The sequence below is a fragment of the Erpetoichthys calabaricus genome, chromosome 12, assembly GCF_900747795.2.
Source record: "Erpetoichthys calabaricus chromosome 12, fErpCal1.3, whole genome shotgun sequence".
Classification (NCBI taxonomy): Eukaryota; Metazoa; Chordata; class Cladistia; order Polypteriformes; family Polypteridae; genus Erpetoichthys; species Erpetoichthys calabaricus.
In genome coordinates, this window is record NC_041405.2 from 29,328,240 (window position 1) to 29,354,149 (window position 25,910).

General features: G+C 37.1%; 1 protein-coding gene across 1 annotated transcript in view; it reads right to left on the reverse strand.

Annotated features, from left to right (window-relative positions):
- LOC114663059 (meiosis inhibitor protein 1-like) overlaps positions 1-25,910 on the reverse strand; it is a 51,481-nt gene that overhangs the window by 7,067 nt on the left and 18,504 nt on the right. The window contains exons 7-9 of the mRNA XM_028816827.2: positions 18,187-18,390; positions 6,954-7,084; positions 3,129-3,243 (exon numbers count right to left, since the gene is read on the reverse strand). Coding sequence (XP_028672660.2) covers positions 3,129-3,243; positions 6,954-7,084; positions 18,187-18,390 — 450 coding nt within the window. The remainder of the gene's footprint in view (positions 1-3,128; positions 3,244-6,953; positions 7,085-18,186; positions 18,391-25,910) is intronic.

Below are 25,910 nucleotides of genomic sequence, written 5' to 3' on the forward strand. Positions count from 1 at the left end.
AAAATTAATTTGGTAAGTAAGAACTAAACCAGTCATGGACAGTGCCGAGAACCTAAATCATTTTCATTATGTACAGAAATGTGGTGACATTAGTCCATCATTATACTCAGAATTTAAAAATAGTGTCCTGCAGGGTTCAGTACTCAGACTTTTACTGTTTTCACTTTACATGCTTCCATTGGAAACTATCATTAAAAACATAACATTACATTTCTCTCATATGAAGTTCACTCATTACACCTTTCTTTTAAACCAAAGGACAGTTCTCCAATATTGTACTTAATTAGTTGTGCCAGTGAGTTAAAGGAGAGGATAAATGAAAACTACTAGTCAAAAAACAGATGTTATTTACTGGGTGAATGATGCAGACTGCAACAACATTCTGTCATTTTCTTTACTTAGACTGACTCACCATTAGATTTACTGAATCAGCACATAATTTAGGGCTTATCCTTGACAATAATATGTCAATTAAAGCACACTTTACAAAATTATCCAAAACATACTTTTAAGATATTTTCTAAATATGCAGGATACTAAGAAATAAATTCATGCATTTATTTCTAGTAGGATTGATTAATGTCATGTATTTTTCACCAGCTGTTTAAATCATTCTTTATGCAGTTTTCAGTTTATTCCAAATCCTTACACTGCCTCTAAATTAAGCTTAGGGCTGATTTCAAAACCCTTGTTTTAACATATAAATCCTTAAATGGCTGAGGTTCTGTTTGCTTATCTGAACCTATAATTAATTACCACCAAGAGCAGACAATAAGATGCCAAGCATTAATAAAATAAAAATGGGAGGTCAGGTGTTTGGTTACAGTGCCCCCAAGCTGTGGATTGATCTGCCTGCTTATATAACACATGCTCTTTCAATCTCAGCTTTAAATCATTACTTTAGTCTAGCAAACCCTGATTAGTGCTACTGATTAGGTATCCATATGCATTTCTGTTTGCTAGTCATTTGTATACACATATGAATAACACAATTTATAAACAACTACAATTTGGCATTACTAACACTTCTCTATCCTGTTTCTCTTTATGAGACACCTGATGCCACTATTGTGCTGACAAGCTGTTCTCCTGCCCATGAAAAGTTCATTAAATTGGACAGCCAACCACATACTCATCTATGGAATGCTGAGGAGATGTGGTTGGCAGCTAGCTGGCTGAGGTCTCCAGGATTGTGAATGAGCTTTAATTTGTCTTTGACTTTCTCTCATACTATTGACCATGAACCTCCCAAAGGTTTACTTTCTTCAGGGATGAGGCAGACTGGAGTGTTTTCCTCTCTTCCATTGTCAACTGGCCTAGTTCAACAATTATTGAACAGATATTGCTAGATTCCATTTATGTTAATCAGTTTGTATATTTTCTGTGTATTTTAAGAAATCTGTGTTTTTTATGCATACCTATTTTGTATCTTGTAATTTATAAAATTTATACTTGCATTTTACCTATCATAGGGGTTTGTTCCTGTAATCAGTGAAAAGCGCTATTTAAAAAAAAAAAAAGTTTTATTGAATCAGGTTGAAGGTATATAAAAGGTCAGTGGTGTGCATTTCCTGGTTGTCTAAATTTGTGGATACAACAAAGAAAAGACTCCTTGTTCTCGTCAGTGTTTCAATCTGATTTTTGGCAACAGATTATTTTGTTGACTATAATTTCCATCTTATGTTTTAGTTCTGGTTACATGAAACTGTGTTGGTTATTAACTAATCCTCTACTTCTTTGACTTACGCTTTTGGTTACATGTTCTAGCCTTCTTTGACTATTGTCTTCTTGGTACCTGATTTTATTCTTATTTAAATACTGCTGCTACCCAGCAGACTCAGTACAAGTATACGTAAACTGGTTATTAAGACATGCCTTTGAAGTTAAACTGTTAATCACAGATGAATCTCCTGCGCTGCTGCCTCGCAGTTAGGAGACCCGGGTTCGCTTCCCAGGTCCTCCCTGCGTGGAGTTTGCATGTTCTCCCCGTGTCTGCGTGGGTTTCCTCCGGGCGCTCCAGTTTCCTCCCACAGTCCAAAGACATGCAGGTTAGGTGGATTGGCGATTCTAAATTGGCCCTAGTGTGTGCTTGGTGTGTGGGTATGTGTGTCCCCTGCAGTGGGTTGGCACCCTACCCAGGATTGGTTCCTGTCTTGTGCCCCGTGTTGGCTGGGATTGGCTCCAGCAGACCCCCCGTGACCCTGTGTTCGGATTCAGCGGGTTGGAAAATGGATGGATGGATGGGATATATATATTTATCAACAGATTGTACTGCCCATATGAAGTCATTTGATATTATAATTACCATTACATAAAATTTGTTACATAAAATATTTTAATTCATCATATCTAAACACCTGCTTAATAAAACAAAATGTTAAGGAACACTGCAGTAATGAAACAAGAAAGAAAGACATCGCTTTTTGCTTTGAAATCTACAACCAGTTGTGGAATGAGCCCCGGACACAGACAGGCAGACATGGTATTTTGCACTACCACACATTTATTTACAGTCCAAAAAGTGCACACACACACACACACACACACACAAACCCCAAGACTCCCCCAAAGTTCAGGCCTCACACTGAGCCTTTTCTCTCTCACTCTTCAGGCCTCTCGTTGCCTCCTCCCAGACCTCGTCCTTCTCCTCACCCGACTCCAGCCCACAATGAAGGGAGGCGGCCCCTTATATAGGCGGCCGGCTGGGTGCCACGCCCAGCCGTGTGCCACACAGTTTAAATACAAAGTAAAAAAAAATAGATACTATTAAACAATTTCCACTTAGAGAATAATAAAATTAAGAATAAAATTAAAATTCAGCAATGAATTAACATAACAAATCAAAGCTGAATTTAAATGGCATTTATGGAAAATTAAAAAGTTATTTTTTGGTATAAACTGCTGATTTTGAAATAGATCCAATCCTATATATTATCTGCAGAAATCATAAGTTTGTGGTCTACTTCAGAAATTTGCATTTTAGGAAATTATTTCACACTAAAAGCAACAATGTTGTGTTACAGGGTATACTATACGTTAATACATTTTGAAAAAGACCTATTTCTTATGATGCAAAAATAAGGTTTTGCAAAAAAAAAAAAAAAAATTATGTTTACTTTTCTGTTCACCTGGTATATTAGCATGAATGACCAACCGTGCATACAGCTGAGGAGAATGAACCAATATAGATGCTATGCACTGGGAGCTAGCAATCTGCAGTGTTTCATCCCTACTGAGCAGCACCTGCAGGATGTAAACAAAAGAAAACTGATTATTTCCTCCCTCACATTTACTATTTCAATTTTTTTTTATAAAAAGAGATCCTAGCTGTGGAAAGAGCTTATTCAGACTAAATTGAAATACAAAAGTAAAGCAGAACAAATTGCACATTTTTATTTGTTAAAGTAAAATTTGTTCTGTGAAATGAACTGTTGGTTTCATTCTATTGTGACTAATGTAAGCCACAGGATGGAAACCCTTCCAACTTTTATGTATAATACCCAGAATTAAAATAATTATTTCCTATTATTATGATTCTGGCCGGATGCAGCTGCAGGTGATGTTAATTTCTCCAAAACACATCTTAGCATCCAACACAAAGAAAAGACGCAAAAATCAGATTTAAGCACTAGAACATGAAATTGCTGGCATTTATGAGATTGTGCCAATACAAATAAAAGCTAATTGCATAAGTGAAAGCTGGTAGTTTTTCTATCATGCTAAAAATAAGTCTTTCTATGGTTTTCTTGAATGCCATGCAGATTCTTTGATGTTGTTTACAAGAACACATTCTCCAGTGTAATGTATATCACCGGTCAACAACACACAACACAAACCATGAAATGCACTTATTTACCCCCATGGCACATGATTAGAATGTGATTTAAATCACTTTTCTGAAAGTTGAATAACTGGAAACATTAAAATATAAAGCAAGTTAAAGTAAGGAACTCTTATAGAACCTACCAGCCCTTATTTTTACAAGGCTTGCACATCATACCAGTCAAAGTCAGTTCTATTTTAAAATTCTATAATAAATTTTGTGTTTTTTATACATTAGATTATGTATTGTTTCAATTTGTAAGAAATCATTTTAAAACTATAAGTAGTCAATATCAGTCCAATTTTAATTTAAACAACTAAAAGTCAACTGGTTTAACCAAAAGAGGGTATTTGGAAGATCAATTTTTTTTTTTTTTTTTTTTTGAAAGGTTCATGGATGTGCAGTGTGTAAACTCCTCATCGAAATGTCTTCAGCTAAGCTGAGGTTTAAACTTTCATTTAGAGAAATTTACTGTATATTGATCAGTTTCTGTGAACCTGACTTTGAAACTACCTGCCACCTTAAGATTTTATCCATCCAAATACAGCATATATAAAATTACTAGTTTTTCTCAGGCTGTTTATTTATTACACATTCCTTACAAGCAGAGCATCAACATCCTTTTGCATGTACATCATTGAGAAAGCTACACTTCACCTACAACTAACTTTGAATAATCTTGTGTGGAAGCTCTATGTGTTACATTGCTACTTTTTTTGTCATCCGCAAGATTCCACAGAAACTATGGAGAACAGCAATTGTGAGCTTCTAAACATTGTTGAAGTAAGAAGGTTTTGGAGGAACAGATAATAAAGCTTCACACCTGCTACAGGCAGCTGAAAGCTCAGAAGCTACAGTGTGATGGATCAGAGACCCAGCATACTGGGCTGGCTTCCCATTTCAGCAAATGCCTGCCAGCTCTGTTCACACCCCAGTAGCATCTGAAACCAGCAAGTACCTATTTTACCCCACTCCCAGAGAAGCACCGATGTTGCAGTTGAGTAACCACTTTGAAGCTCTCAACTAACTCTGAGCCAGCTACTAGCTAAGTGCAGTTGTCATTTTGGGGGAACACCATCATATGAAGCTGTGCACCTTTTGACTGAAAGACTTTAGTGTCCTGCATTCTTCGGACGCAAGTTCAAGACACTGTTAAAAACCTCCGTCTGTCCCCATGAAGCAGGTAGGAACAAATAACATTCGCAATTGTTGGTCAGAGGTGCTGGAAGAAGTCTGAATCACTGCTACACATCGATCATGAGGAGACTCAGGACTCAGCTGCACAGATTGTCAAGTCTGAACCACTTCCAATGCTTTGGCGTTCAAATGAGGTCATTAGTCTTTAGTTAGTAGTTTCGACATGCTTTTTTTTTTTTTTTTTTTTTTTAAATCAAGTGCTTATTTAAAGCTTAGTAACAAAGAGAAAAAAATGATAGATTCCTATGTGTATTTTCAGAATCTCAACATTTCAATATCAGTATTGGAAAAGAACATGTAGTATCCTGCCATCTCTATTCAACATGGCAACCGACGATAACAATCAAGAGTATTCTTGACATGCTTTAAATCCATTACTACTGATATTTGGTTCACTGGTTTTTTGTTCTTTATTTCGTCTTATGCAATTTATTGTATTAGGAATTTGTTAGTTTTCGCATACCCTTTGGGGTCTGAGCACAAGGTCAGCCATTTTACAGTGCCCCTGGAGCAATTACAGGTTAAGTGTCTTGCTCAATGACCCAGCAGAGTAGGATCTCTTTTGGCAGTGACGGGGATTCGAACTGGCAACCTTCGGGATACCAGCACAGATCCTTAGCCTCAGAGCCACCAATCCGCCCCATCTACCACCACTAACTTTGAATTACATATTATTTAGTCTATTGAATAGCATTATTACTTTTTTCTTTTACAAAGTCAGTTATTACATTTTTAATAATTACTTTTAAATCATATTAAAAATAACAGTTATAACGGAATGTAAATACAGATTACAATAATATTTACTTATGGTTAACCTGTCGCCAAGCCATGCTTATGGAGCTTGTTTGCTCCTCCCTTTGTTTCGAAAATATGTTAGTATTGTATTGTATACTTATTGTATAAGTATTGTGACCTGTACTCAGAAAGATAGAATGAAAAGATTGTTTAAGGGATGAGAGATAGAATGATGCAGTCCAAATGCAGGCAGCAGTCAAAAAAACAGTGGAATCTTAACAAATCTCATACCAAAACCATAACCAAAAATCAATGTCTAGGACACTGCTAGACAATGAAAACACCGAAAATATATGAAACACAGAGATACAATACAAGTGATACAAGTTAGCTTTCTAAATGAAAATTCACAGTTTTGGATGACAATAACCATATCGTGCCAGTTTTTAAACTGACAAGCATTAAAATGATGTCAACTATAGAAAGCAAAACAGAGATATTCAAAAAATAATGTTAATAAAAATGGAAACTCTCAAATCAAAACATAAAATGCAAACAATAATTCCATTAGGTGATCTGAGGTTAAAAACCTCAGAAAAGGTTAAGTTGAAGTCTGGAAAAAATGTATTTAGACTAGGAAAAATTAACAACATTAAGTTGCTGATATTTTAATGTTCACAAGGATCACGCAAGTTACCAAATATGGTTACCAAATATGATTTCAGTGAGCTAATGTGACAAACGTTTGCTGTCACTTCTACAGTTAGCCTCAGGTACATGCTAGTGCCTTTCACACAACTCTGTAGCTATTGCATTGTTTTGCTGACAGACACAGTTGTCAGTTAAGTAAAAGAGGTAAAAGTACAAGCTGAATTAACTTTTGTCAAGGTCAATTTGAAGCAGTAAACTAAAACAAACTTAAGTCACACAGAATGTTTCTCTATTTTAAGCCAGACCAGTTTGAAAATCAACCCGTTTCTGAAATTAAAAAATGTGTACACCACACTCACAAAAACTGAACATTCTAACAAATTTGATTGAAGATTTAAGAGTGACAATTACACATAATATCATCCCACTGGGAAACAAGCTATTTCATGCAGATGGACAGATAGACACGATGACAACAAGGCTTATGGATTAAATAAATGTAGCATTCATTACATCCTTTTAACTATACATCAAAATTACTTACTTTCTTCAATATTAATGGTAAGGAGTTATTGCATTGGAAAAGCTGTGTATTATCTGAATTATCATCTCCAATACAGGGATTCATCATCACTGACACAAGATGACTGTATTTTAGCAGTTGTTTCAGGCAACCTGCGGTTGTAAATAGAGAAACAAATTCAAAGTAAAAAACTCAGGTAGCAAAGAAAATTCAAAATTAGACTTTATTATATTTATATCATCTTAAAGAGCAAAGTTAAACTTGACATTTTATTTTGATTATAAGTTTCAAGGAACTGTCATCTAGAACTTCACCATGGGCAACTACATTGTCAAGGTATGCTGTTCACCCAGTGAAGGGCTATATACCTGTCTTTCACCATGCAATAACCCAGTCCTTAAGGTGTAAAATGAAAGCAATGCTTTTCAATGCAAAGCGGCATATTGTGTTTAGGTTTATGTAGATGATTAGGCTTAAATATGCCATACAAGCAAATCTATTGACAAATCCAAGTGATAAGCTAGAAATCAAAGGGAAAGCCAGAAATCAAGTTAAAAGCAATACATTGTTAAACAAAGAAGAGATCCAAAAACCAAGCACTTGGGAATGTTCTAAGAACACAGAAAATGATCATTCAATCTCTTCTGTCTTCTTTGAAAATGATTTCAGCTGTACATAATTCACATGCAGCAGTGTGGTGACACAGTGGTGGAAGCTGCATACAGCTACAGGTAGCAGGATATTAGTGAAGGCTGCAACTAACCACTTTTTTGGTAATCAATTAGTTGGATGATAATTATTTCTACTGTATTAATCGATTAAAATAGGGTTTAAAAAATATTCCATTTGTCCAAAAGTGCAAGCATTTCATTCAGAAATACATTTTATTCCTTGAACAAATCTCTTCTTATAATATTTATACACGTGTGATTAAAAATTACATTTGAAAAAAAAAAATGCACAGCAGCAAGTCATTAATAACTTTAAGGACAACCTTAACACTTTCAATACTTCTGTCAATATTAAGGATTAGAAAACTGAAATTACTATTAAGGTTTGGCAATAGCTACCTACAGTGCTGCTGCTTTCTTTACAGTACAGCATCAAATACTAGTCATTGCTATTGTCAAAAGTAATACTTTGCAAATGCCGTTTTGAATATTGTGGATGACTCAGATTCTTCACAGCAAGATAAGGATTTTCAGCTGTCGGAAGAAATGGATTTGACATTAAGAGTGCTGATGAACTATCCCCAAGTGTGAGTTAGAGAGAGACAGGGATCATCATTAGACTGATGTGTTTACATTTCAGGTGTTCCCACATCACAGGTGCGCTCCTGTACTGATTGAGATCAGTTCTACAGACCTTGCAAATAACAGATTTCTAAGATGATGAGAAATTGGACAGACTCCATACTTTGAATTCTTTGGCCTTCAACCTTACACCATATTTAAATCCTCCAACTCTATCATATCCCAAATTTGATTATTATTATTCTTAGTCAACAAAGTGATGTAAAATACAGTTAGGTCCATAAATATTTGGACAGAGACAACTTTTTTCTAATTTTGGTTCTGTACAGTTTACCCAACCAGTCTACATGTGTTTTGTGGACTTGGAAAAGGCATTCGACCATGTCCCTTGGGGAATCCTGTGGGGGGTGCTCCGGGAGTTTGGGGTACCGGACCCCCTAATAAGGGCTGTTCGGTCCCTGTACAACCGGTGTCAGAGCCTGGTCCACATTGCCGGCAGTAAGTCGATTCTGTTCATAACTTTTATGGACAGAATTTCTAGGCGCAGCCAGGGCATTGAGGGGGTCCGGTTTGGTGGGCTCAGGATTGGATCACTGCTTTTTGCAGATGATGATATCCTGTTTGCTTCATCAGGTTGTGACCTTCAGTTCTTTCTGGGTTGGTTCGCAGCAGAGTGTGAAGCGACTGGGATAGGAATTAGCACCTCCAAATCCGAGACCATGGTTCTCAGCCAGAAAAGGGTAGAGTGCCCTCTCAGGATTGGGAATGAGATCCTGCCCCAAGTGGAGGAGTTCAAGTATCTCGGGGTCTTGTTCACAGGTGAGGGAAGAATGGAGCGGGAGATCGACAGGCAGTGATGCGGGCTCTGCATCGGTCTGTCGTGGTGAAAAAGGAGCTGAGCCAAAAGGCAAAGCTCTCAATTTACCAGTCAATCTACGTTCCTACCCTAACCTATGGTCATGAGCTATGGGTAGTGACCGAAAGAACGAGATCGCAAATACAAGCGGCTGAAATTAGTTTCCTCCACAGGGTGTCTGAGCTTTTCCTTAAAGATAGGGTGAGAAGCTTGGTCATCCGGGAAGAGCTCAGAATAGAGCCACTGCTCCTCCGCATCGAGAGGAGTCAGATGTGGTGGCTCGGGCATCTGATCAGGATGCCTCCTGGACGCCTCCCTGGTGAGGTGTTCCAGGCACGTCTAACCGGGTGGAGGCTCCGGGGAAAACCCAGGACATGCTGGAGGGACTATGTCTCTCGGCTGACCTGGGAACGCCTCGGAATTCCCCCGCAAGAGCTAGTAGTGGCTGGGGAGAGGGAAGTCTGGGCATCTCTGCTCAAGCTGCTGCCCCCGCAACCCAATCTCGGATAAGCAGAAGACGATGGATGGATGAGATCAAAAGCAATATACACTGAATCATGGTTTCCTTTAACTAATTCCATAAAGCATTAACGTGTACAGGCTGTACATTTACATGTCCCATTAAATAAACCAAACGTTTTAGGCAGATAAGAAATAATATCTTAAACTATGTATAATATCCAACTTCTCTGTGTTCTGACAGTGAGTTGTACAAGCATTTAAACTGACCAAGGCATGCTGTCACTGCTGGCATGTGTTGTACTCAGGGCTTTAAGCTAGCCAATGCGCTGTACCGGCGGTTTTCTGTTTCTGGTTTGCAAAGCAGAGTGCTGCAGCACATCAGACTGACCTCCAAGACGACATCCAAATTTTCTGCATTACTACTGCATTTTACAATCAAGCCAAAACAACCCCACCCGAACTCCATGTTCTATGGAGTTTATGTATATTACAATGCTAAGCAATTTAATCTGGCTACAGTACGTATGTATTTTATACCACACTGCTTAGGAGTAAAAAGACACTAACAAAATATTTCATTTTCCATGCAGCTCAACAACTGATCTTTTTCCTGTGCAGGACCGTTCCCCTTTTCACTCTCCATCATCCCCATTTCTCTTCAGCCACAGCTAGGTCAGTGCCACCGTTCTGCTTGCAACATTCATTTGCATGAACTGCACACCCTGTTTCTCTGCACAATCACCGCTGAAGCAAAAAAGGTCCTGGTCCCTAAGAATAGTCAACTAAAGCTCTACTACGGACAAATATCATGAAATTAAAAAAAAAAAAATTGCCCAATTTTCTTTTTTCTATAACATCACAAAATTTCAAACAAATCTGTCGAGGCATTTAAGGTATTTAGTTTACCTATTGGGAGGGGCTACCTCTAAATACTGACATACAGTGTATCAATATTTCCCTGCTTATTTGATACTTATTGACTTTACCTACTCAGATGTACCATCCTTCCAAATTTCAGCTTTTAAAACTAAACAGGAAATAGTAACAGTGTCATTACACACACATATTATATTGTGGTGGACAGCCGGGTCCCATGCCTGGCTGGGACGCCCCTGCTGCTTATGTTCCGGGGCAGCAGCCATGGACAGCTCAGTACCTCCCCCGGGTCGCTTGGTGGCAGCCTCCCTGGCCAACGGTGATTCCCCAACCTCCTGCAGGGCTCCATGGGAGATGGAGTCCTCCACAGCCTGGTTGGGGCCCGGGGTGGCCGCTGAGGGGGGGCTGTCTGGTTTCAACAGCCTGGCTGGACGCCTCTTCGGCCCTACCCGGAAGTGCAATTAGGACCAGGTGGTCAAGCACCTGGAACACTTTCAGGTGGGCTATAAAAAGGGCCAGCCACCACCACTCGAGAAGCCAGGGTCGGGAGGAGGAGGACTACGCTTGTGGAGAAGTGGTGGTAAAAGAAAGGATTGTTGTGTTGTGTTGGGATAGTGCTTTATGGCCTGTGTATTGCCTGCGGGTAACAGTGAAGACGTGCATCCACGGGTGAAGAAAAATAAAACGTGTCTTTAGTTTACAAGTGCCTCTCTGTCCATCTGTGCCGGGTCGGGCGCCTATATAGTGCCTTTGTTACAATATAAACATACACACACAAACATATATACACATACATACATACATATATACATTAATATACATTGTCATAAACTCCACACAGAGCCATAGCAAGGTTTGGGGCAGCCACCCATATAATTAGTATCCTGGCAGCAAAGTCGTGAATATGTTGCACAGCACTGATGTGCACAAAACGGAGTTGAAAACAGAACTGAGGGAATAGGGAAAAGGTGGAGGCTTTTAAAGGGGAAGACAGGAAGTGAGGTCAAAGGGGTCGGGTCTTCAGTCATAGGCTCGAGCCTGGACGTGACATCATAGGGGCCGGAGCCGGCAAGGTCTTCATCCATAGGCTCGGACCTGGAAGTGACATCAAGAGGGCCAGATGGAATCTCCCGTGACTGGTTTGCAGGAAAGGGAGAAAGAGAGTCAGTGCACTCTGCCACATCCCGGTCTGATTCAGAATTGCCTTTACTCAAGCACTTTAGCAGCCTCCCATGTGCATGTGTGTGACAACATGTACACATATTTATACATATATATATACACATACACACATACATACATATACACACATTATCTTTGGCTTGCAGGAAGGGAGGAGGAGGAGAATGAAATGGAAGGTGGTTATTGTTTGGAAGGAGCTATACAATTCTTTTCTTTGTAAAATTGTCGAGATGGTGGATTTCGACATGCTGTACATATTAGCGAGATCGGTCACACGAACGCCACTCTCATATTTCCACACAATTTCCTTCATCGTTTCAATTGTGATCGCTTTCTTTACCTTCATTTCCCTCCTTAGCAATTATCAAAATAAATTGTATATATCACTGCACTGACAGAAATTACGTCCACAAACGTATGTATCTGGGCTCCAACTGATGCTTACAAACGCTCTCAGCTGTTTGTTTACAATCGCACAAGCGGATACACGTGACCGCATTCGGGTCGTAACGCAAGACGTTGGTCATAATTCAAAATTCAAATTCAATACAAAAATTTTGGTCGTAAACCAAGTTGTTCGCTTGTCCGGCCGGTCGTAAATCAAGGGTCGACTGTATATACACACACACACGCATTATATATATACTAGCAAAATACCCGCGCTTCGCAGCGGAGAAGTACTGTGTTAAAGAGGTTATGAAAAAAAAAGGAAACATTTTAAAAATAACGTAACATGATTGTCAATGAAAGCCCGTTTCAGTCAGTAAGTCTTATGTGTGTGTTTATGTATGTGTGTATATATATGTAGATGTGTATATGTAGATATGTATATATATGTATATAAATGTTTATGTGTGTGTGTATATTATATATATTATATATATATATATATATATATATATATATATAAAAGACAGCAACAGTTATAACAATGACAACACAATTACATTGACAATCATGTTACGTTATTTTTAAAATGTTTCCTTTTTTTTTCATAACCTCTTTAACACACTACTTCTCCGCTGCGAAGCGCGGGTATTTTGCTAGTATATATATATCTCTATTTATATATATATATATATATCTATATATATATATATATATATATATATATATATCTATATATATATATATCTATCTATCTATCTATCTATCTATATATATATACATATATATATCTATCTATCTATCTATCTATATATATACATATATATCTCTATCTATCTATCTATATATACATCCCCGTGCTTTGCAGCGGCGAAGTACTGCTTTTAAATTTTTATTAAGAAGAAAACCTTTTTAAATTGAGTGAAAATCTACCAATTTGTTAAGGATCTGTTTTTTTGTGAAGCTGACTTCACACAGCCTCTCCGCTGTTTTATAAACGAACATCATTTAAGGTCTTCCTTTTTCGTTGCTTTGCCAACGGAAGCAGCCTTTTTATTTAATCCTGTTTTTACGATTGTTCTGTTTGTATATCACGTTGTCAGTTCAGCACTCCGGTTGTAATATGACCAAGCTGTGCAAGCACACTCTTGAGATTGCAACGTATAGTTGTACAGGAGAAAAGCAATCTTGCCTCAAATCAATGGCAACCTTTTGTAGGTCTATGAACTTAATTTAAACTTTAGGTTTACACGGTGCTTTCTTTCCGAAGTACCTGCACTCATGAATATGTCTGTATGCGTCAGTCGCTCAAATCTCCGCGGTTCGCACCGGCGAAGTTCTGCTTTTAAATTTTTATTAAGAAGAAAAGAAAACCTTTTAAAATTGAGGTAAAATATACCAATAACAGTTTGTTAAGGATCTGTTTTTTTTGTGAAGCTGCCTTCACTCGAGTGATCACTTCGAGCTTTAAGCCTGAGAAATCACCCTGTAAATGCACACATTTAATTGCACATCTATCTATCTATCTATCTATATATATACATCCCCGTGCTTTGCAGCGGCGAAGTACTGCTTTTAAATTTTTATTAAGAAGAAAACCTTTTTAAATTGAGTGAAAATATACTAATAACAATTTGTTAAGGATCTGTTTTTTTGTGAAGCTGACTTCACACAGCCTCTCCGCTGTTTTATAAACGAACGTCATATAAGGTCTTCCTTTTTCGTTGCTTTGCCAACGGAAGCAGCCTTTTTATTTAATCCTGTTTTTACGATTGTTCTGTTTGTATATAACGTTGTCAGTTCAGCACTCCAGTTGTAATATGACCAAGCCGTGCAAGCACACTCTTGAGAATGCAACGTATAGTTGTACAGGAGAAAAGCAATCTTGCCTCAAATCAATGGCAACCTTTTGTATGTCTATGAACTTAATTTAAACTTTAGGTTTACACGTTGCTTTCTTTCCGAAGTACCTGCACTCATGAATTTGTCTGTATGCGTCAGTCACTCAAATCCCCGCGGATCGCACCGGCGAAGTTCTGCTTTTAAATTTTTATTAAGAAGAAAAGAAAACCTTTTAAAATTGAGGGAAAATATACCAATAACAGTTTGTTAAGGATCTGTTTTTTTTGTGAAGCTGTCTTCACTCGAGTGATCACTTCGAGCTTTAAGCCTGAGAAATCATCCCGTAAATGCACACGTTTAATTGCACATCTGTTAATATGTATGCTTACAAAGTATTAAAAGACACTCAACAATTACACAGTATTAAAAGACACTCAACAATTAATGTCATACCTTCGTTCCCACGTTTGACTCGTGCTGTAAATCTCTTCCTTGTTTTCACTTCACGTGATTACGTAGGAGGCGTAATACGTGATGACGCGATACGTGACTCCGCCTCCTCCATTAGAGTATATGGACAAAAAACAGGTTCCAGTTATGACCATTACGCGTAGAATTTCGAAATGAAACCTGCCTAACTTTTGTAAGTAAGCTGTAAGGAATGAGCCTGCCAAATTTCAGCCTTCTACCTACACGGGAAGTTGGAGAATTAGTGATGAGTGAGTCAGTCAGTCAGTCAGTGAGGGCTTTGCCTTTTATTAGTATAGATTATATGTATATATATCTATACACACACACACACACACAGTGCATCCGGAAAGTATTCACAGCGCATCACTTTTTCCACATTTTGTTATGTTACAGCCTTATTCCAAAATGGATTAAATTCATTTTTTTCCTCAGAATTCTACACACAACACCCCATAATGACAAAGTGAAAAAAGTTTACTTGAGGTTTTTGCAAATTTATTAAAAATAAAAAAACTGAGAAAGCACATGTACATAAGTATTCACAGCCTTTGCCATGAAGCTCAAAGTTGAGCTCAGGTGAATCTTGTTTCCCCTGATCATCCTTGAGATGTTTCTGCAGCTTAACTGGAGTCCACCTGTGGTAAATTCAGTTGATTGGACATGATTTGGAAAGGCACACACCTATCTATATAAGGTCCCACAGTTGACAGTTCATGTGACACATGTGCAAGTTGGAGTACCAGCAAAAAACTTGCGGGACACAATGTGTTCATGTTGGAAATGTGACATCAGTCTCCGTTTGCTATCAACATGTGACAGCAAATATGCGGATCCTACAGGCTCAATGTGCGTGCTTCGATGTTTGATGAATGGTTCGATGCATTGAAGCAAATCATCAAATTTAAATGCACACATTCAAATGTATTTGTGGTGCTTTTCTTCATCTACTTCTCACATAGACAATACAGTTGGCATTGCATATTCCCCATTGTAATGATGTAATACATTTTAAAGGTCTCACATACCATCTTCTGTGTAGCTTCTGTGTTTTTTTGTACCTACACAACGTACAGAAGCGTATTTGAGCCACAGAGGAAAACAATTAAGGACACAGTCAAGTAAAAAGTTCTATTTTGAGATTAAAGTGGAAATTTCAACTTTAGCCTCATAGTTTATTTTGTCATTAAAGTAGAATGTTGTAAATGTCAGCTTAAAATCGACCCACTTGTTAATTGCTAAGTGTTTCTGGGGCTTCCTCCTGTAGCAGGCAGTGATTGCCAGACAGAACACATTAAATTTATGATATTCCAGCTCACTGCATATTTAGAATCCTTAGATTTATACTTGATATCACTTTCATGAAAGCTTGTGTTAATGCATCTATGTTACATTTTACAGATAAATTGTTAACTTCATTTAAATTATTAATACTGCTAATAATTACACATGTGGGGGGGCACGATGGTGGAGCTTCCTCACAGTAGGGAGTCGCATTCCTGGTGTTCCCTGCCTACAGTTGGTATGATTTCATGTTGGGTTTCCACAGTGTGCTTCGGTTTCCTTCCAAGGACATGCAGGTTTGCGGATTTGGTGATGCTGAAATGATGCTAATGTATGAGTGTGCTTGTATTCACCTTGCAATGAGCTGAAGCCCCGTCCAGGGATTGTTTCCGCCTTCAGCCCAATGCTTGCTGGATTGAGCGTGTCCCTGGACTGATGAATGTGATAATTAAACATCCATCCTTTTCAGGGATATCGTGGCAAGGTGTCCTGGAAATTTAATGAATGTTTCAAGCAAATCACAACACATCGAAACTGAACTTTGTTTTCTTACCGTAATGATATCTCGCTCTGTCACCCAGTGATATCCTCCAGATTTAAATAAAGTACACATGCAAGTATAAACAGTACATTGCTTGCATAGCAGTAGCGCCTGCAGGCGCATACGTTGTGTTGTGTGACGTATAAACCTGACGTAAGGATACATTTGCAAAATCAAAGTTGTCAATTTAAGATTATTATTTGAGAATACCTGTAAAACATCCTTTGTTTTTGTTCTCGTATGTATGCTACCTCGTATAAGGGATCAAACTTTGCTATTGTAAATTCCTGAGCTCTAATCCAGAATTAACCATTGAATTGGACTGTAAGTGCAGCAATTACTCCTAATTAGAAACAGCATCTTATTAAATCCCATACCTCTCATATACAGTATGTGCTATCACTACCCTAGGGACAACTTTATGTGACTTACTAATAAACTTTACTTTGGTTTCAATAACCCCAATAGATGACATAAACTGTGTTTAATCATTTTATTATCTAGAATGAAGTAAGCTGTTTTAGTAGCTCTGCCAACTGCAAGTCTCTGCAAGTGCACTTTTCCATTAACATATTACATGTTGTATAACCATAGAAATTGTCTTCAAACTGAGTCACACAAATGACTGGCCAATGTGGAAGTTTTCAAACAATCGACAAAAACTTTATTTTGGAATGAACATACACAATGGAGCAGATAATTCTGACATCTTCATAGATGGATGTGTGAAAGTGTACAAGACTGGAACCCTGTTCAAGTATGGATCCTGTCTTGTATCCAATGCAGCCTGGATAAGCACCTGCAACCCTCAACTGGATAAACAGGCTAGAAAATGGATGGAGACTTGGACAGATCAACTGTAGCCATATTCATTAAGGATGAATGCAAAATCTTTTTGGCTTTGCTGGAGTTGTGCATGGCACTTTATTAAAGAGCTAACAGTGGATTTTTTCCTGCTTAATGAAGTTAAACCATGCAGTATTTTTTTAAAAAAAGGCACAACACCTGCAATATTCCTGTGGCATAAAAGTAATGGCCAAAAATAAAATTTGTTGGCAACTGTTCTCAATATCAATTATTATCTATAATGTTGATGAATTGTACAGCCCTAATATGAATAAAAGCTGTCATTATCTGCATGATGTCTGCATGTTCTCCATACATTTACATGGGTTTTCAATGGTTACTTCATTTACTCCAACATTTCAAAGTAATTCATGTGAGAAAAACTGAAGACTCTAAATTATGCCAACTGGATTGGGTGTGTGTGAGAGTGTGTTTTAACTATGGTTTACTTCTGCCTTGCAATCCAAAATTAATGGGATAGGGTCCGACTCCCTATAACTCATTAATGGAAAATGTAAGCGCATTCAATTTTAGGATCAATACAAATAAAAATTACACTAAAACGAAGTAAACAGGCAAAACAAATAGATTGATATCTTCAGTTATATAAAATATCTATAAATATACCAGTGGCATCCCCATACAGTCCAAATAGGATTTTCTTTATAACGTTCACTATTACTTTTAATAGCCGTAACTATATTAATCAGTTAACTAGATTTGTTTGTGTTTTGCATTTAATTTTCTGAATCCTCCTTTTCTAAATGACCTAAAAAGAACTAAAAATCTCATTGACCTTGTGTAATATAAAGAGTTCATTGAAAGGTAAGAAAATATTATAAGTCTTAAGACTCAAGGGTTTCTTAAAAACACACACACAAGTCTACCTTGACTTTTTTTAGCAATCCTTCATCAATGTCTTTCAACGCCATCATCACATCCAAATAACATGGCTACATATTGATATGCTGTTACTATACTCTCAAATGCAAACGACAGAAAAGATTAAGACCACATTGTTCAAATAATTAAAAGAAGAAGTTAATACTCTACTTACAAGTTCTGTTGTGCATTTCTAAAATATGACTAATACATTTTGATGTTTAGTGACATTCTGTGAGATACAAATGGCAAAGTACAGCTTTGTATACAACAAGCAATCCAAGAACAGTCTCAAGGGCATTGAAACAGGGCCTGAAATTATTTTAACCAGTCTATATGAAAAATGTCTTTCAATCTTTCACATGGACACCTCACCTATACAGTTGACTTGCAGCTCCCTTGTCTGGGCATTGTCAAGTGTGGAAAGCAGAAGCCCACAAAGTTGTTCCTGGCAGATTACAGATTGCTTTTCAGCAGCAACAGGAGAACTGTACAGGTGAGCATATATATAACACACAGCAGTCTTTAGATTTTCATCAGGAAACAACAGTGCAGAATTCAGCTGTTCAATCAGGGATCCTATAACAGATAATGTAGAGCATTGGTACAAGATAAACAAATTGGAAAATATTATCTTTCTGTATCTGGATAAAAATATAATTTAGATACATTAAGAATGTGCAGATTACATACAGAGAAGAACATGGTCTACATTTTAACCCGGGCATTTTGCATCACTTTAATATCATAATTCCCTTTAGGGTTTCAGGTATTAATGAAGTGTACTAACTGATACAAGTATTTGCAATAAATTATTTCTTGGGATGTCCTGCACCTCATTTGATATTAACAGTATGAGTAGAAGCAAGCAGCTTTATGCTTAAGACAAGAACAATGTAATAGTGATATCACTTTAAAATATAGTACTATAGTGGTGTTTGAGCATTACTCTTAAAATATTTAAATCATTAAACAATTTCTTGGAAAATACAGTATATTTTAAAGATAATATTTGTTATTAACACGTGCTAGATTGCCTGGGCTCACTGGCATACCCATACTTTATATAGCCCACTGCAGGAATCATTATAGACAAAGGTCAAATTATGGCACCACCGAGTGAAGACACGTTTTATGTTGCATGCTCATTAGCACATACAAGAAAGAATTTAACTGTATTCTGCACACAAAAATAGTGAGATGATAAACCTATATATACTTGTAATAAACGTTTTGATGATTAAATGTGAAATGTAAGACTTTATCAAGAGATTATAACATGCTCCCTTCAAGGTAGTACAAAATAGTTTATTAAACTACATGCAGAAACTGTGACAATCAAACAAAATGAAAACGAATGAAAGTAAAACAAAGTAATTCAAAAATAAAGATTTATGACCCATAATGTTTTAAGGACGACTTATCCTTATTGTGACTGGCGATGTGGAGTTTGCATGTTCTAGGTGAGTCTGCATAGATTTTTCTTCTGGGTACTCCAGTTTTGGCCTAGCGTGACTGAATGTGGGTTTAGCATGAGTGTAATCTGCAATGAAGCTGGTGCCCAGTACATGGATAGTTCCTAGCTTACTTCCAGCACCATTATAACAGGTAATGGCTTCTCATGTCCCTAAGTTGGATTCAATGGTTATAAAATGGATGGACGGTTATCCTTAATGACTTCTGCAGAAAGAAAACTACGTGCACCGAGAGTCATACAGTACCTCTCTATTATAAAAAAAAAATCCTGGGAGAGAAAGACTAGGGAGACGAGACGTAATCTTCACGTGAAGATCACGAACACTCTTAAAAGAACTGCAAGACGAAAGAGATTGGCCGCGGAGCGTCTCGCGGGGACCTTAAACATGAGACTTTGTGCCAAGAGATTGACCCAGGACCGTCTCGCGGGGATGTAGAACATGAGATTCTTGCAAGACATGCCCTACTTACAACCAACATCAAATAAGACCACGGGCAGCAAAACATTCAGTCGTGTAAAGGCTTTGAGCACACACATATCCAGGGCTCTCAGCACATACAAAGCATATAAGGACAATACATTATAGATGAAACGTCGAAGACTAAGCAAAGAAGAAAGAGCAGCATGGAGAAAAGAGACTCAAAAGCGTTGGAGAGAAAAAAATGAAAAAAGAAAAAGAATAATCTAGGTGCAAATTCAGAAAAAAAGGAAAGTAATAATCAGCCCAGAACAAGTGGAACTAAAAAAAAGCACGTCCAATCGGGCTCAGAATTAAATGACAAAGAGTAAAAGACAAAGTAGAGCTTCATAAAGACGTTTAAAAACGTTGGCACTATACACATGCAGAGCAGGTTAGAGATTATGAAAGCAGTGGAATTCGAAAGGCTCAAAAAAAAAATTGAAGCGATATAAATGCAGAGAAAGTCAATGAATATAAAAGCAGGAAAATTAGAAAGTATCAAAAAAAAGAAAGTAACGATCGCTGTAGCGCAAACAAACGGAAATTATTACTCGAAAAAAGGGAAAATAATCACCACGGACCAGGTGTCATTGAAAAAAAAGCAGGACAAAGCGAGGTCAGAAATAAAAAACAAAGTAAAACGTCATAAAGAGGTTAAAAAAACAAGGGGCCAATTACATGCAGAGCAGGTTAGAGATAATGAAAACAGTGGAATTCAAAAGACACAAAAGAAAACGTAGGTGCGAAACACATGCAGAGCAAGATACAGAATATGAAAGCAGAAAAAAATGAAAGTGTCAAAACTAGGTAAACATCGCATTAGCTCAAATAAAGAGAAATTATTACTCTGAGAAATAACGAAAAGGCGAATAGAGATCGAATATATAGACATAGGTGATATGTCAGAAGTATGAAAATATTGTAAGGCTTTGAAGTTTAAGTCAGAGACTTGTAGATCGTCTATTGTTGCCATCAGGGAAAAGTAATGTTTATACACAATGAGGAGGCATATCCAAGAGAATTAAAAGATTTGATGTTTGGGGAAAGTGAAATCCACAAACACTACAGGAAAAATATCCGAGTCTACAATAATCTTTTCGCATTCGCATCATTCAATGCGCAAAACGTAGATTTACAAAAGAATGGACCATACGCTATGAGAATCTGTGGTCCAGCAACAATTAAAGCAACAATAAGTTTAATTTCGAAGAAACCACAATTCGGTCAGGTGTATACTTATGATCATGGAGAAGCGATGCAACATAGAATCAAAAGAGTTAAATGATCGGACATATTAGAAATTATACAGCCAATAACAGATACAAATCCATATGTCCAAAAGTATCGCACTTTACACAAAATTTATCTTCAAAACACGGACAAAGACGTTTCTTGGATTTCTATATGAATCAGAAAGACCATGCACGCATATATAATAAACCAACATATGGTGAATTATCAGCGATAATAGTTTCAAAAGATGGAAATATCAAAAAAAGAGTAGATACTCGTGTTTATTCGAAAGCAGAACATGAATCGACATTTCTGTCTAATAATTCACCACATTCCGATCCATTACTCTTTCCTTTGCTTTTCCCAGATGAAGAAACAGGATGGTCATACAATATGAAACACACGAATTCAGAAAAACGTATTAACACCAACACAATATTTCGGGGCAAAATTAGCAATACGTTCCAATGTCTAACGCAACATTACATTATTAATGCGTATCTAAAAGTCAAAGCTAATCGTCTTTTCATTATTAAAACGAATCAAGCAAAACTTAGAACGTAACATATGCAAGGACTCATTGATCACGTTCAAAATTCAAATATCAATAGTTCATCATATCAAGGTAGTCCAAGAGCATTACAACAATTATATCACAATGCATTGGCAATATCCAGAACTATCGGTCGGCCAGATTTATTTATTACAATGACGTGCAATCCACAATGGCCAGAAATCCGTAGATTTTGGAAAACAATGCCACCTGCTACATCGGCTCAGGATATTCAGACTTTCATAAGTAGATTGTTTTATCAGAAAGTCTTAACTTTATTGAAAGAACTCGAAACGGTGTTCGGTCAAATCTGAGCATACATTTACACGATCAAATTTCAAAAAAGGGATTTACCTCACATGCATTTATTGGTTAGTTTGCAAAAAAAATTATTAACTGCTGATGATGTAGATCATTTTGTCTGTGCTGAAATTCCAAACAGAGAAACCTATCGTGAATTATGGTACAAAGTCGTTAAACACAAGTCTCACGGACCTCATTTAAAAGATTCAGCATGTTGGGAATTGAAAGATAGTGTTTAAAAAAATTCCAAAAGCTTTCATTTTGCTTTACAAGTAGCAAAAACTAAAAATACAAAATTACTGGCTTATTTTGAACTTAATAAAAAAGACATAAATGCAAAAACATATACGTATGCGCAAATACCTCAACATTACATGTGACAAAAACAAAAAAGATTGTGGCATCCAAGAAAAATGAATTGCAAAAGTGTTGCACGATTAAATATTGTATCACCAAAAGAGAGCGAACACTTTCATTTAAAACTGTTGTTACGAGAATCGAAAGGAGCAACGTCGTATAGAGATGTTCTAACTATAGATGGAACTACGGTACCTTTTAAGATGTGGCTTGAGCAGCTGGATTATGTAAATCGGACGACTATATGTTTGAAATAATGTCTGATGCCACGTCTGTAATGATGCCTGACAAATTAAGACACTTCTTCGTGTACTTAATTATGGCAGGTGAAGTTGATGCTTTACAATTATGGAAAGCGTTCAAAGGACCATTATCCGAAAAGTCAAACGAACAAATGGCTCTTTCAATCATCAAACAATTGTTCGAAGCAGAAGATTTAACAATGCAGCAATTTGGACTTCCACAAGAAATTAACGAATCAGAGGTAAAGAAAGAGATAATAGCAGACGAAGATGTAACAGTGGAAGACCATAAAAAATTATATCAGGAAATGTACTCACAATTAAAACGATGATCAAAGATCCAGATCAAAGATCCAGAATGGAGAACATGCTGGGTATCTCTGGCACTGCCCTCCAGTGGTTCAAGTCCTATCTGACTGATAGGCAAGAGTTTGTTAGTCTTGGCAAGAGCAGATCCAGCTCAGCGCCAGTCACACAAGGAGTCCCTCAAGGCTCTGTCCTCGGTCCTCTGCTGTTCTGTATTTACATGCTTCCCCTTGGCCATATTATCCGTAGCTATGGACTGGGTTATCATTTTTATGCAGATGATACTCAACTCTATTTCAATGTTAAAAGTGGAACTTCATCAGAGCTTTCTCAGCTCACAACCTGCCTTAGTGAAATTAAAACCTGGATGGAGCAGAACTCTTTAAAATTAAATTGCAATAAAACTGAACTCCTGAAAATTAGGACTAAAATGCAACTTAATAAAATGAGCTCCTTCCCAGTCCATTTTGGCGGTGATCTCATCAGACCTGCCTCTACTGTAAAAAATCTTGGTGTCATTTTTGATTCCTCCCTCTCTTATTCCGCCCACATAAATCACATTAAGAAACTTTCTTACTTTCACCTCCGTAACATATCCCGTGTTCGCTCCTTCCTCTCCTTTTCCAACGCTGAGAAACATGTCCATGCTTTTATCACATCCCGCATCGATTATTGTAATTCCCTACTGGCAGGTGCCCCTTCTAATCTTATATCACAGCTCCAGCTTATTCAAAACTCAGCTGCAAGAGTCCTTACACGGACCAGCAACAGCGAGCACATCACACCCATCCTGCTCCGTCTCCACTGGCTCCCTGTGTCTTACAGAATCGAATATAAAATCCTACTAATAACTTACAAAGCCTTAAATAACCTCGTGCCAAACTACATTAGTGACCTTCTCCATCACTATGTGCCTGCCTGCCCACTAAGGTCCTCTGATTCTGGCAACCATGTTGTGCCCCTCACTAATCTACACTCCATGGGTAACAAGGCCTTCAGCTGTATAGCGCCCAGACTCTGGAATGACCTACCGAAATTAATCAGGTCAGCTGACTCCATGAATTCTTTTAAAAAACAACTCAAAACTCATCTGTTCAGGAAGGCTTTTAGCTCTATTTGACTTTATTACCCTTCTCTCAGTTTACTTCTCTGTCAAGATGCTAATGTAACCTGTGTGTGTGTGCTAGACCATCAATTATGTTGTCTGTTTCTTTTTTTTTCAGAATTCACTGTCTTAATCTTCTTTATTTATTTATCTGGTTTGTACAATGCTATATACTGTATACACTGCCATTCTTTATTATATTCTGTAAGTGCCTTGAGCATGGGAAAGGCGCTATATAGATAAAATATATTATTATTATCCATTTTGACACAATTCAAAAAAGTATCCTCGGAGAAATTAAACAGCGATTATTCTTCATAGATGGACCAGGCGGAACAGGGAAAACATTTTTGTATAAATGTTTAGTCCATTATTGCAAACAGCTATGGAAAAAAAATTACATCGATAGCATGGACAGTGTAAGAGCAATTTCATAGTTACATAAGATTCATAAATATTTTACTAGATGACAATGCATAATCTATGGGAGGTTCCTATAACCCCCATAAGTACAATTGAATTGGTATATTCTAGCCATTTCTAACAGCTTTGACTAAAACTTTTTCTCATTTAGTGACCAGCCTTGCCATGTGAAAGGTGTAGAGGGCACATGGTTTTAAACAGTGCATACAGACATTTTGAGTATGTGAAGTAACTCGTAAGAAAACACACTTATTTAAGTGCAAAGCCGTACGCTTATAGTGTACAGAAGAAGCAGCAAAGAATCTTTAAGTATAGAAGAAGAAGTAAAGAACTTTTAAGTACAGAAATAACTAAAGTTTCTCAAGAAAAGCTAAGTTTAGAGAGGACACATTTTTCCTTTTTTTTGCCTTTTCTTCTATGTGTGTAACTACTTTTTTCTTTATTCTTGTGTGGATTATTTGCTTTTAACTTTCACTAAATATTTTTAAAACAAACTTTTGGACGGAGAGATTTCTTTCGGCATGCGTTTTATCCTTGGTTGAACTCGCCTTATACTTCAGCAGCTACAGACAGGGATAGCAGCAATTCTTCTTCCATGCGGTAAAATACAGTAGCTCACAAAACGTTTAACTTACCTTTAAATATCACAGATGAAAATGTTACATTGAACTGGAAAAAGAAGACGAAACAAGAAATGCAACAGAATGAAATTTTTGTTTGGGACAAAGCATCAATGATCCCACAAACAGTATTAAATGTAATTGACAAAACGTTTAAGGACATTTTTGGATCTGAAAAACCATTTGCAGGAAAAACCTTTATACTGGGAGGCAACTTTAGACAAGTTCTACCAGCAGTCAAGAAAGGAGGCCGAAAGCAGATTTACGATGCGTGCCTAAAGAGTGGACCTTTATGGTCTTTGTTCCAACAATTAAAATTAAAAAAATATATAATTCGGATGATTTTGCAAACTGGCTACTAGACATTGGCAACTTTAAAATTCAAAATCTCCAAATAAAAGAAAATTTATTATGTAAAAATCTTATTGAAGAATTTTAACCCTTAGAATTATCAACAGAAGAAATGAGTACGCGTGCAATACTAGCAGCGAGAAACGATGAAGGCAAATGAATTAACGAAAAAATTGTCGATCGGTTACACGGAAAATTGATTAAGTGCGTATCAATAGACTATACTGAAACAGTTGCTGGTGATGGTGCAGAAGATGAAAACATCAACCTAACATATCCCATAGAATATCTACAAGCGTTAACACCGTCCGGTCTCCCACTGGCTGAATTACTGTTAAAAGAAGGATGTATCGTAATGTTATTGCGTAATTTATATATGAGCGATGGGCTATGCAATGGAACAAGAGTAGTTGTATTAAAAATTGGTCGAACAATTCTATCATGTAAAATTTTAACAGGCGACAGAAAAGGAAATGTAGTATATATTCCAAGAATAATATTAGACACCAAAGGAGACCTTGATATGCCATTCGTATTAAAACTTTTACATTTTCCCGTTAGAATAGCTTTTGGTTTGACAATTAACAAATCACAGGGACAAACATTCGAAAAAGTTGGAAAAGAAACGATATTCACTCATGGGCAGTTATATGTTGCGTTGTCACAATG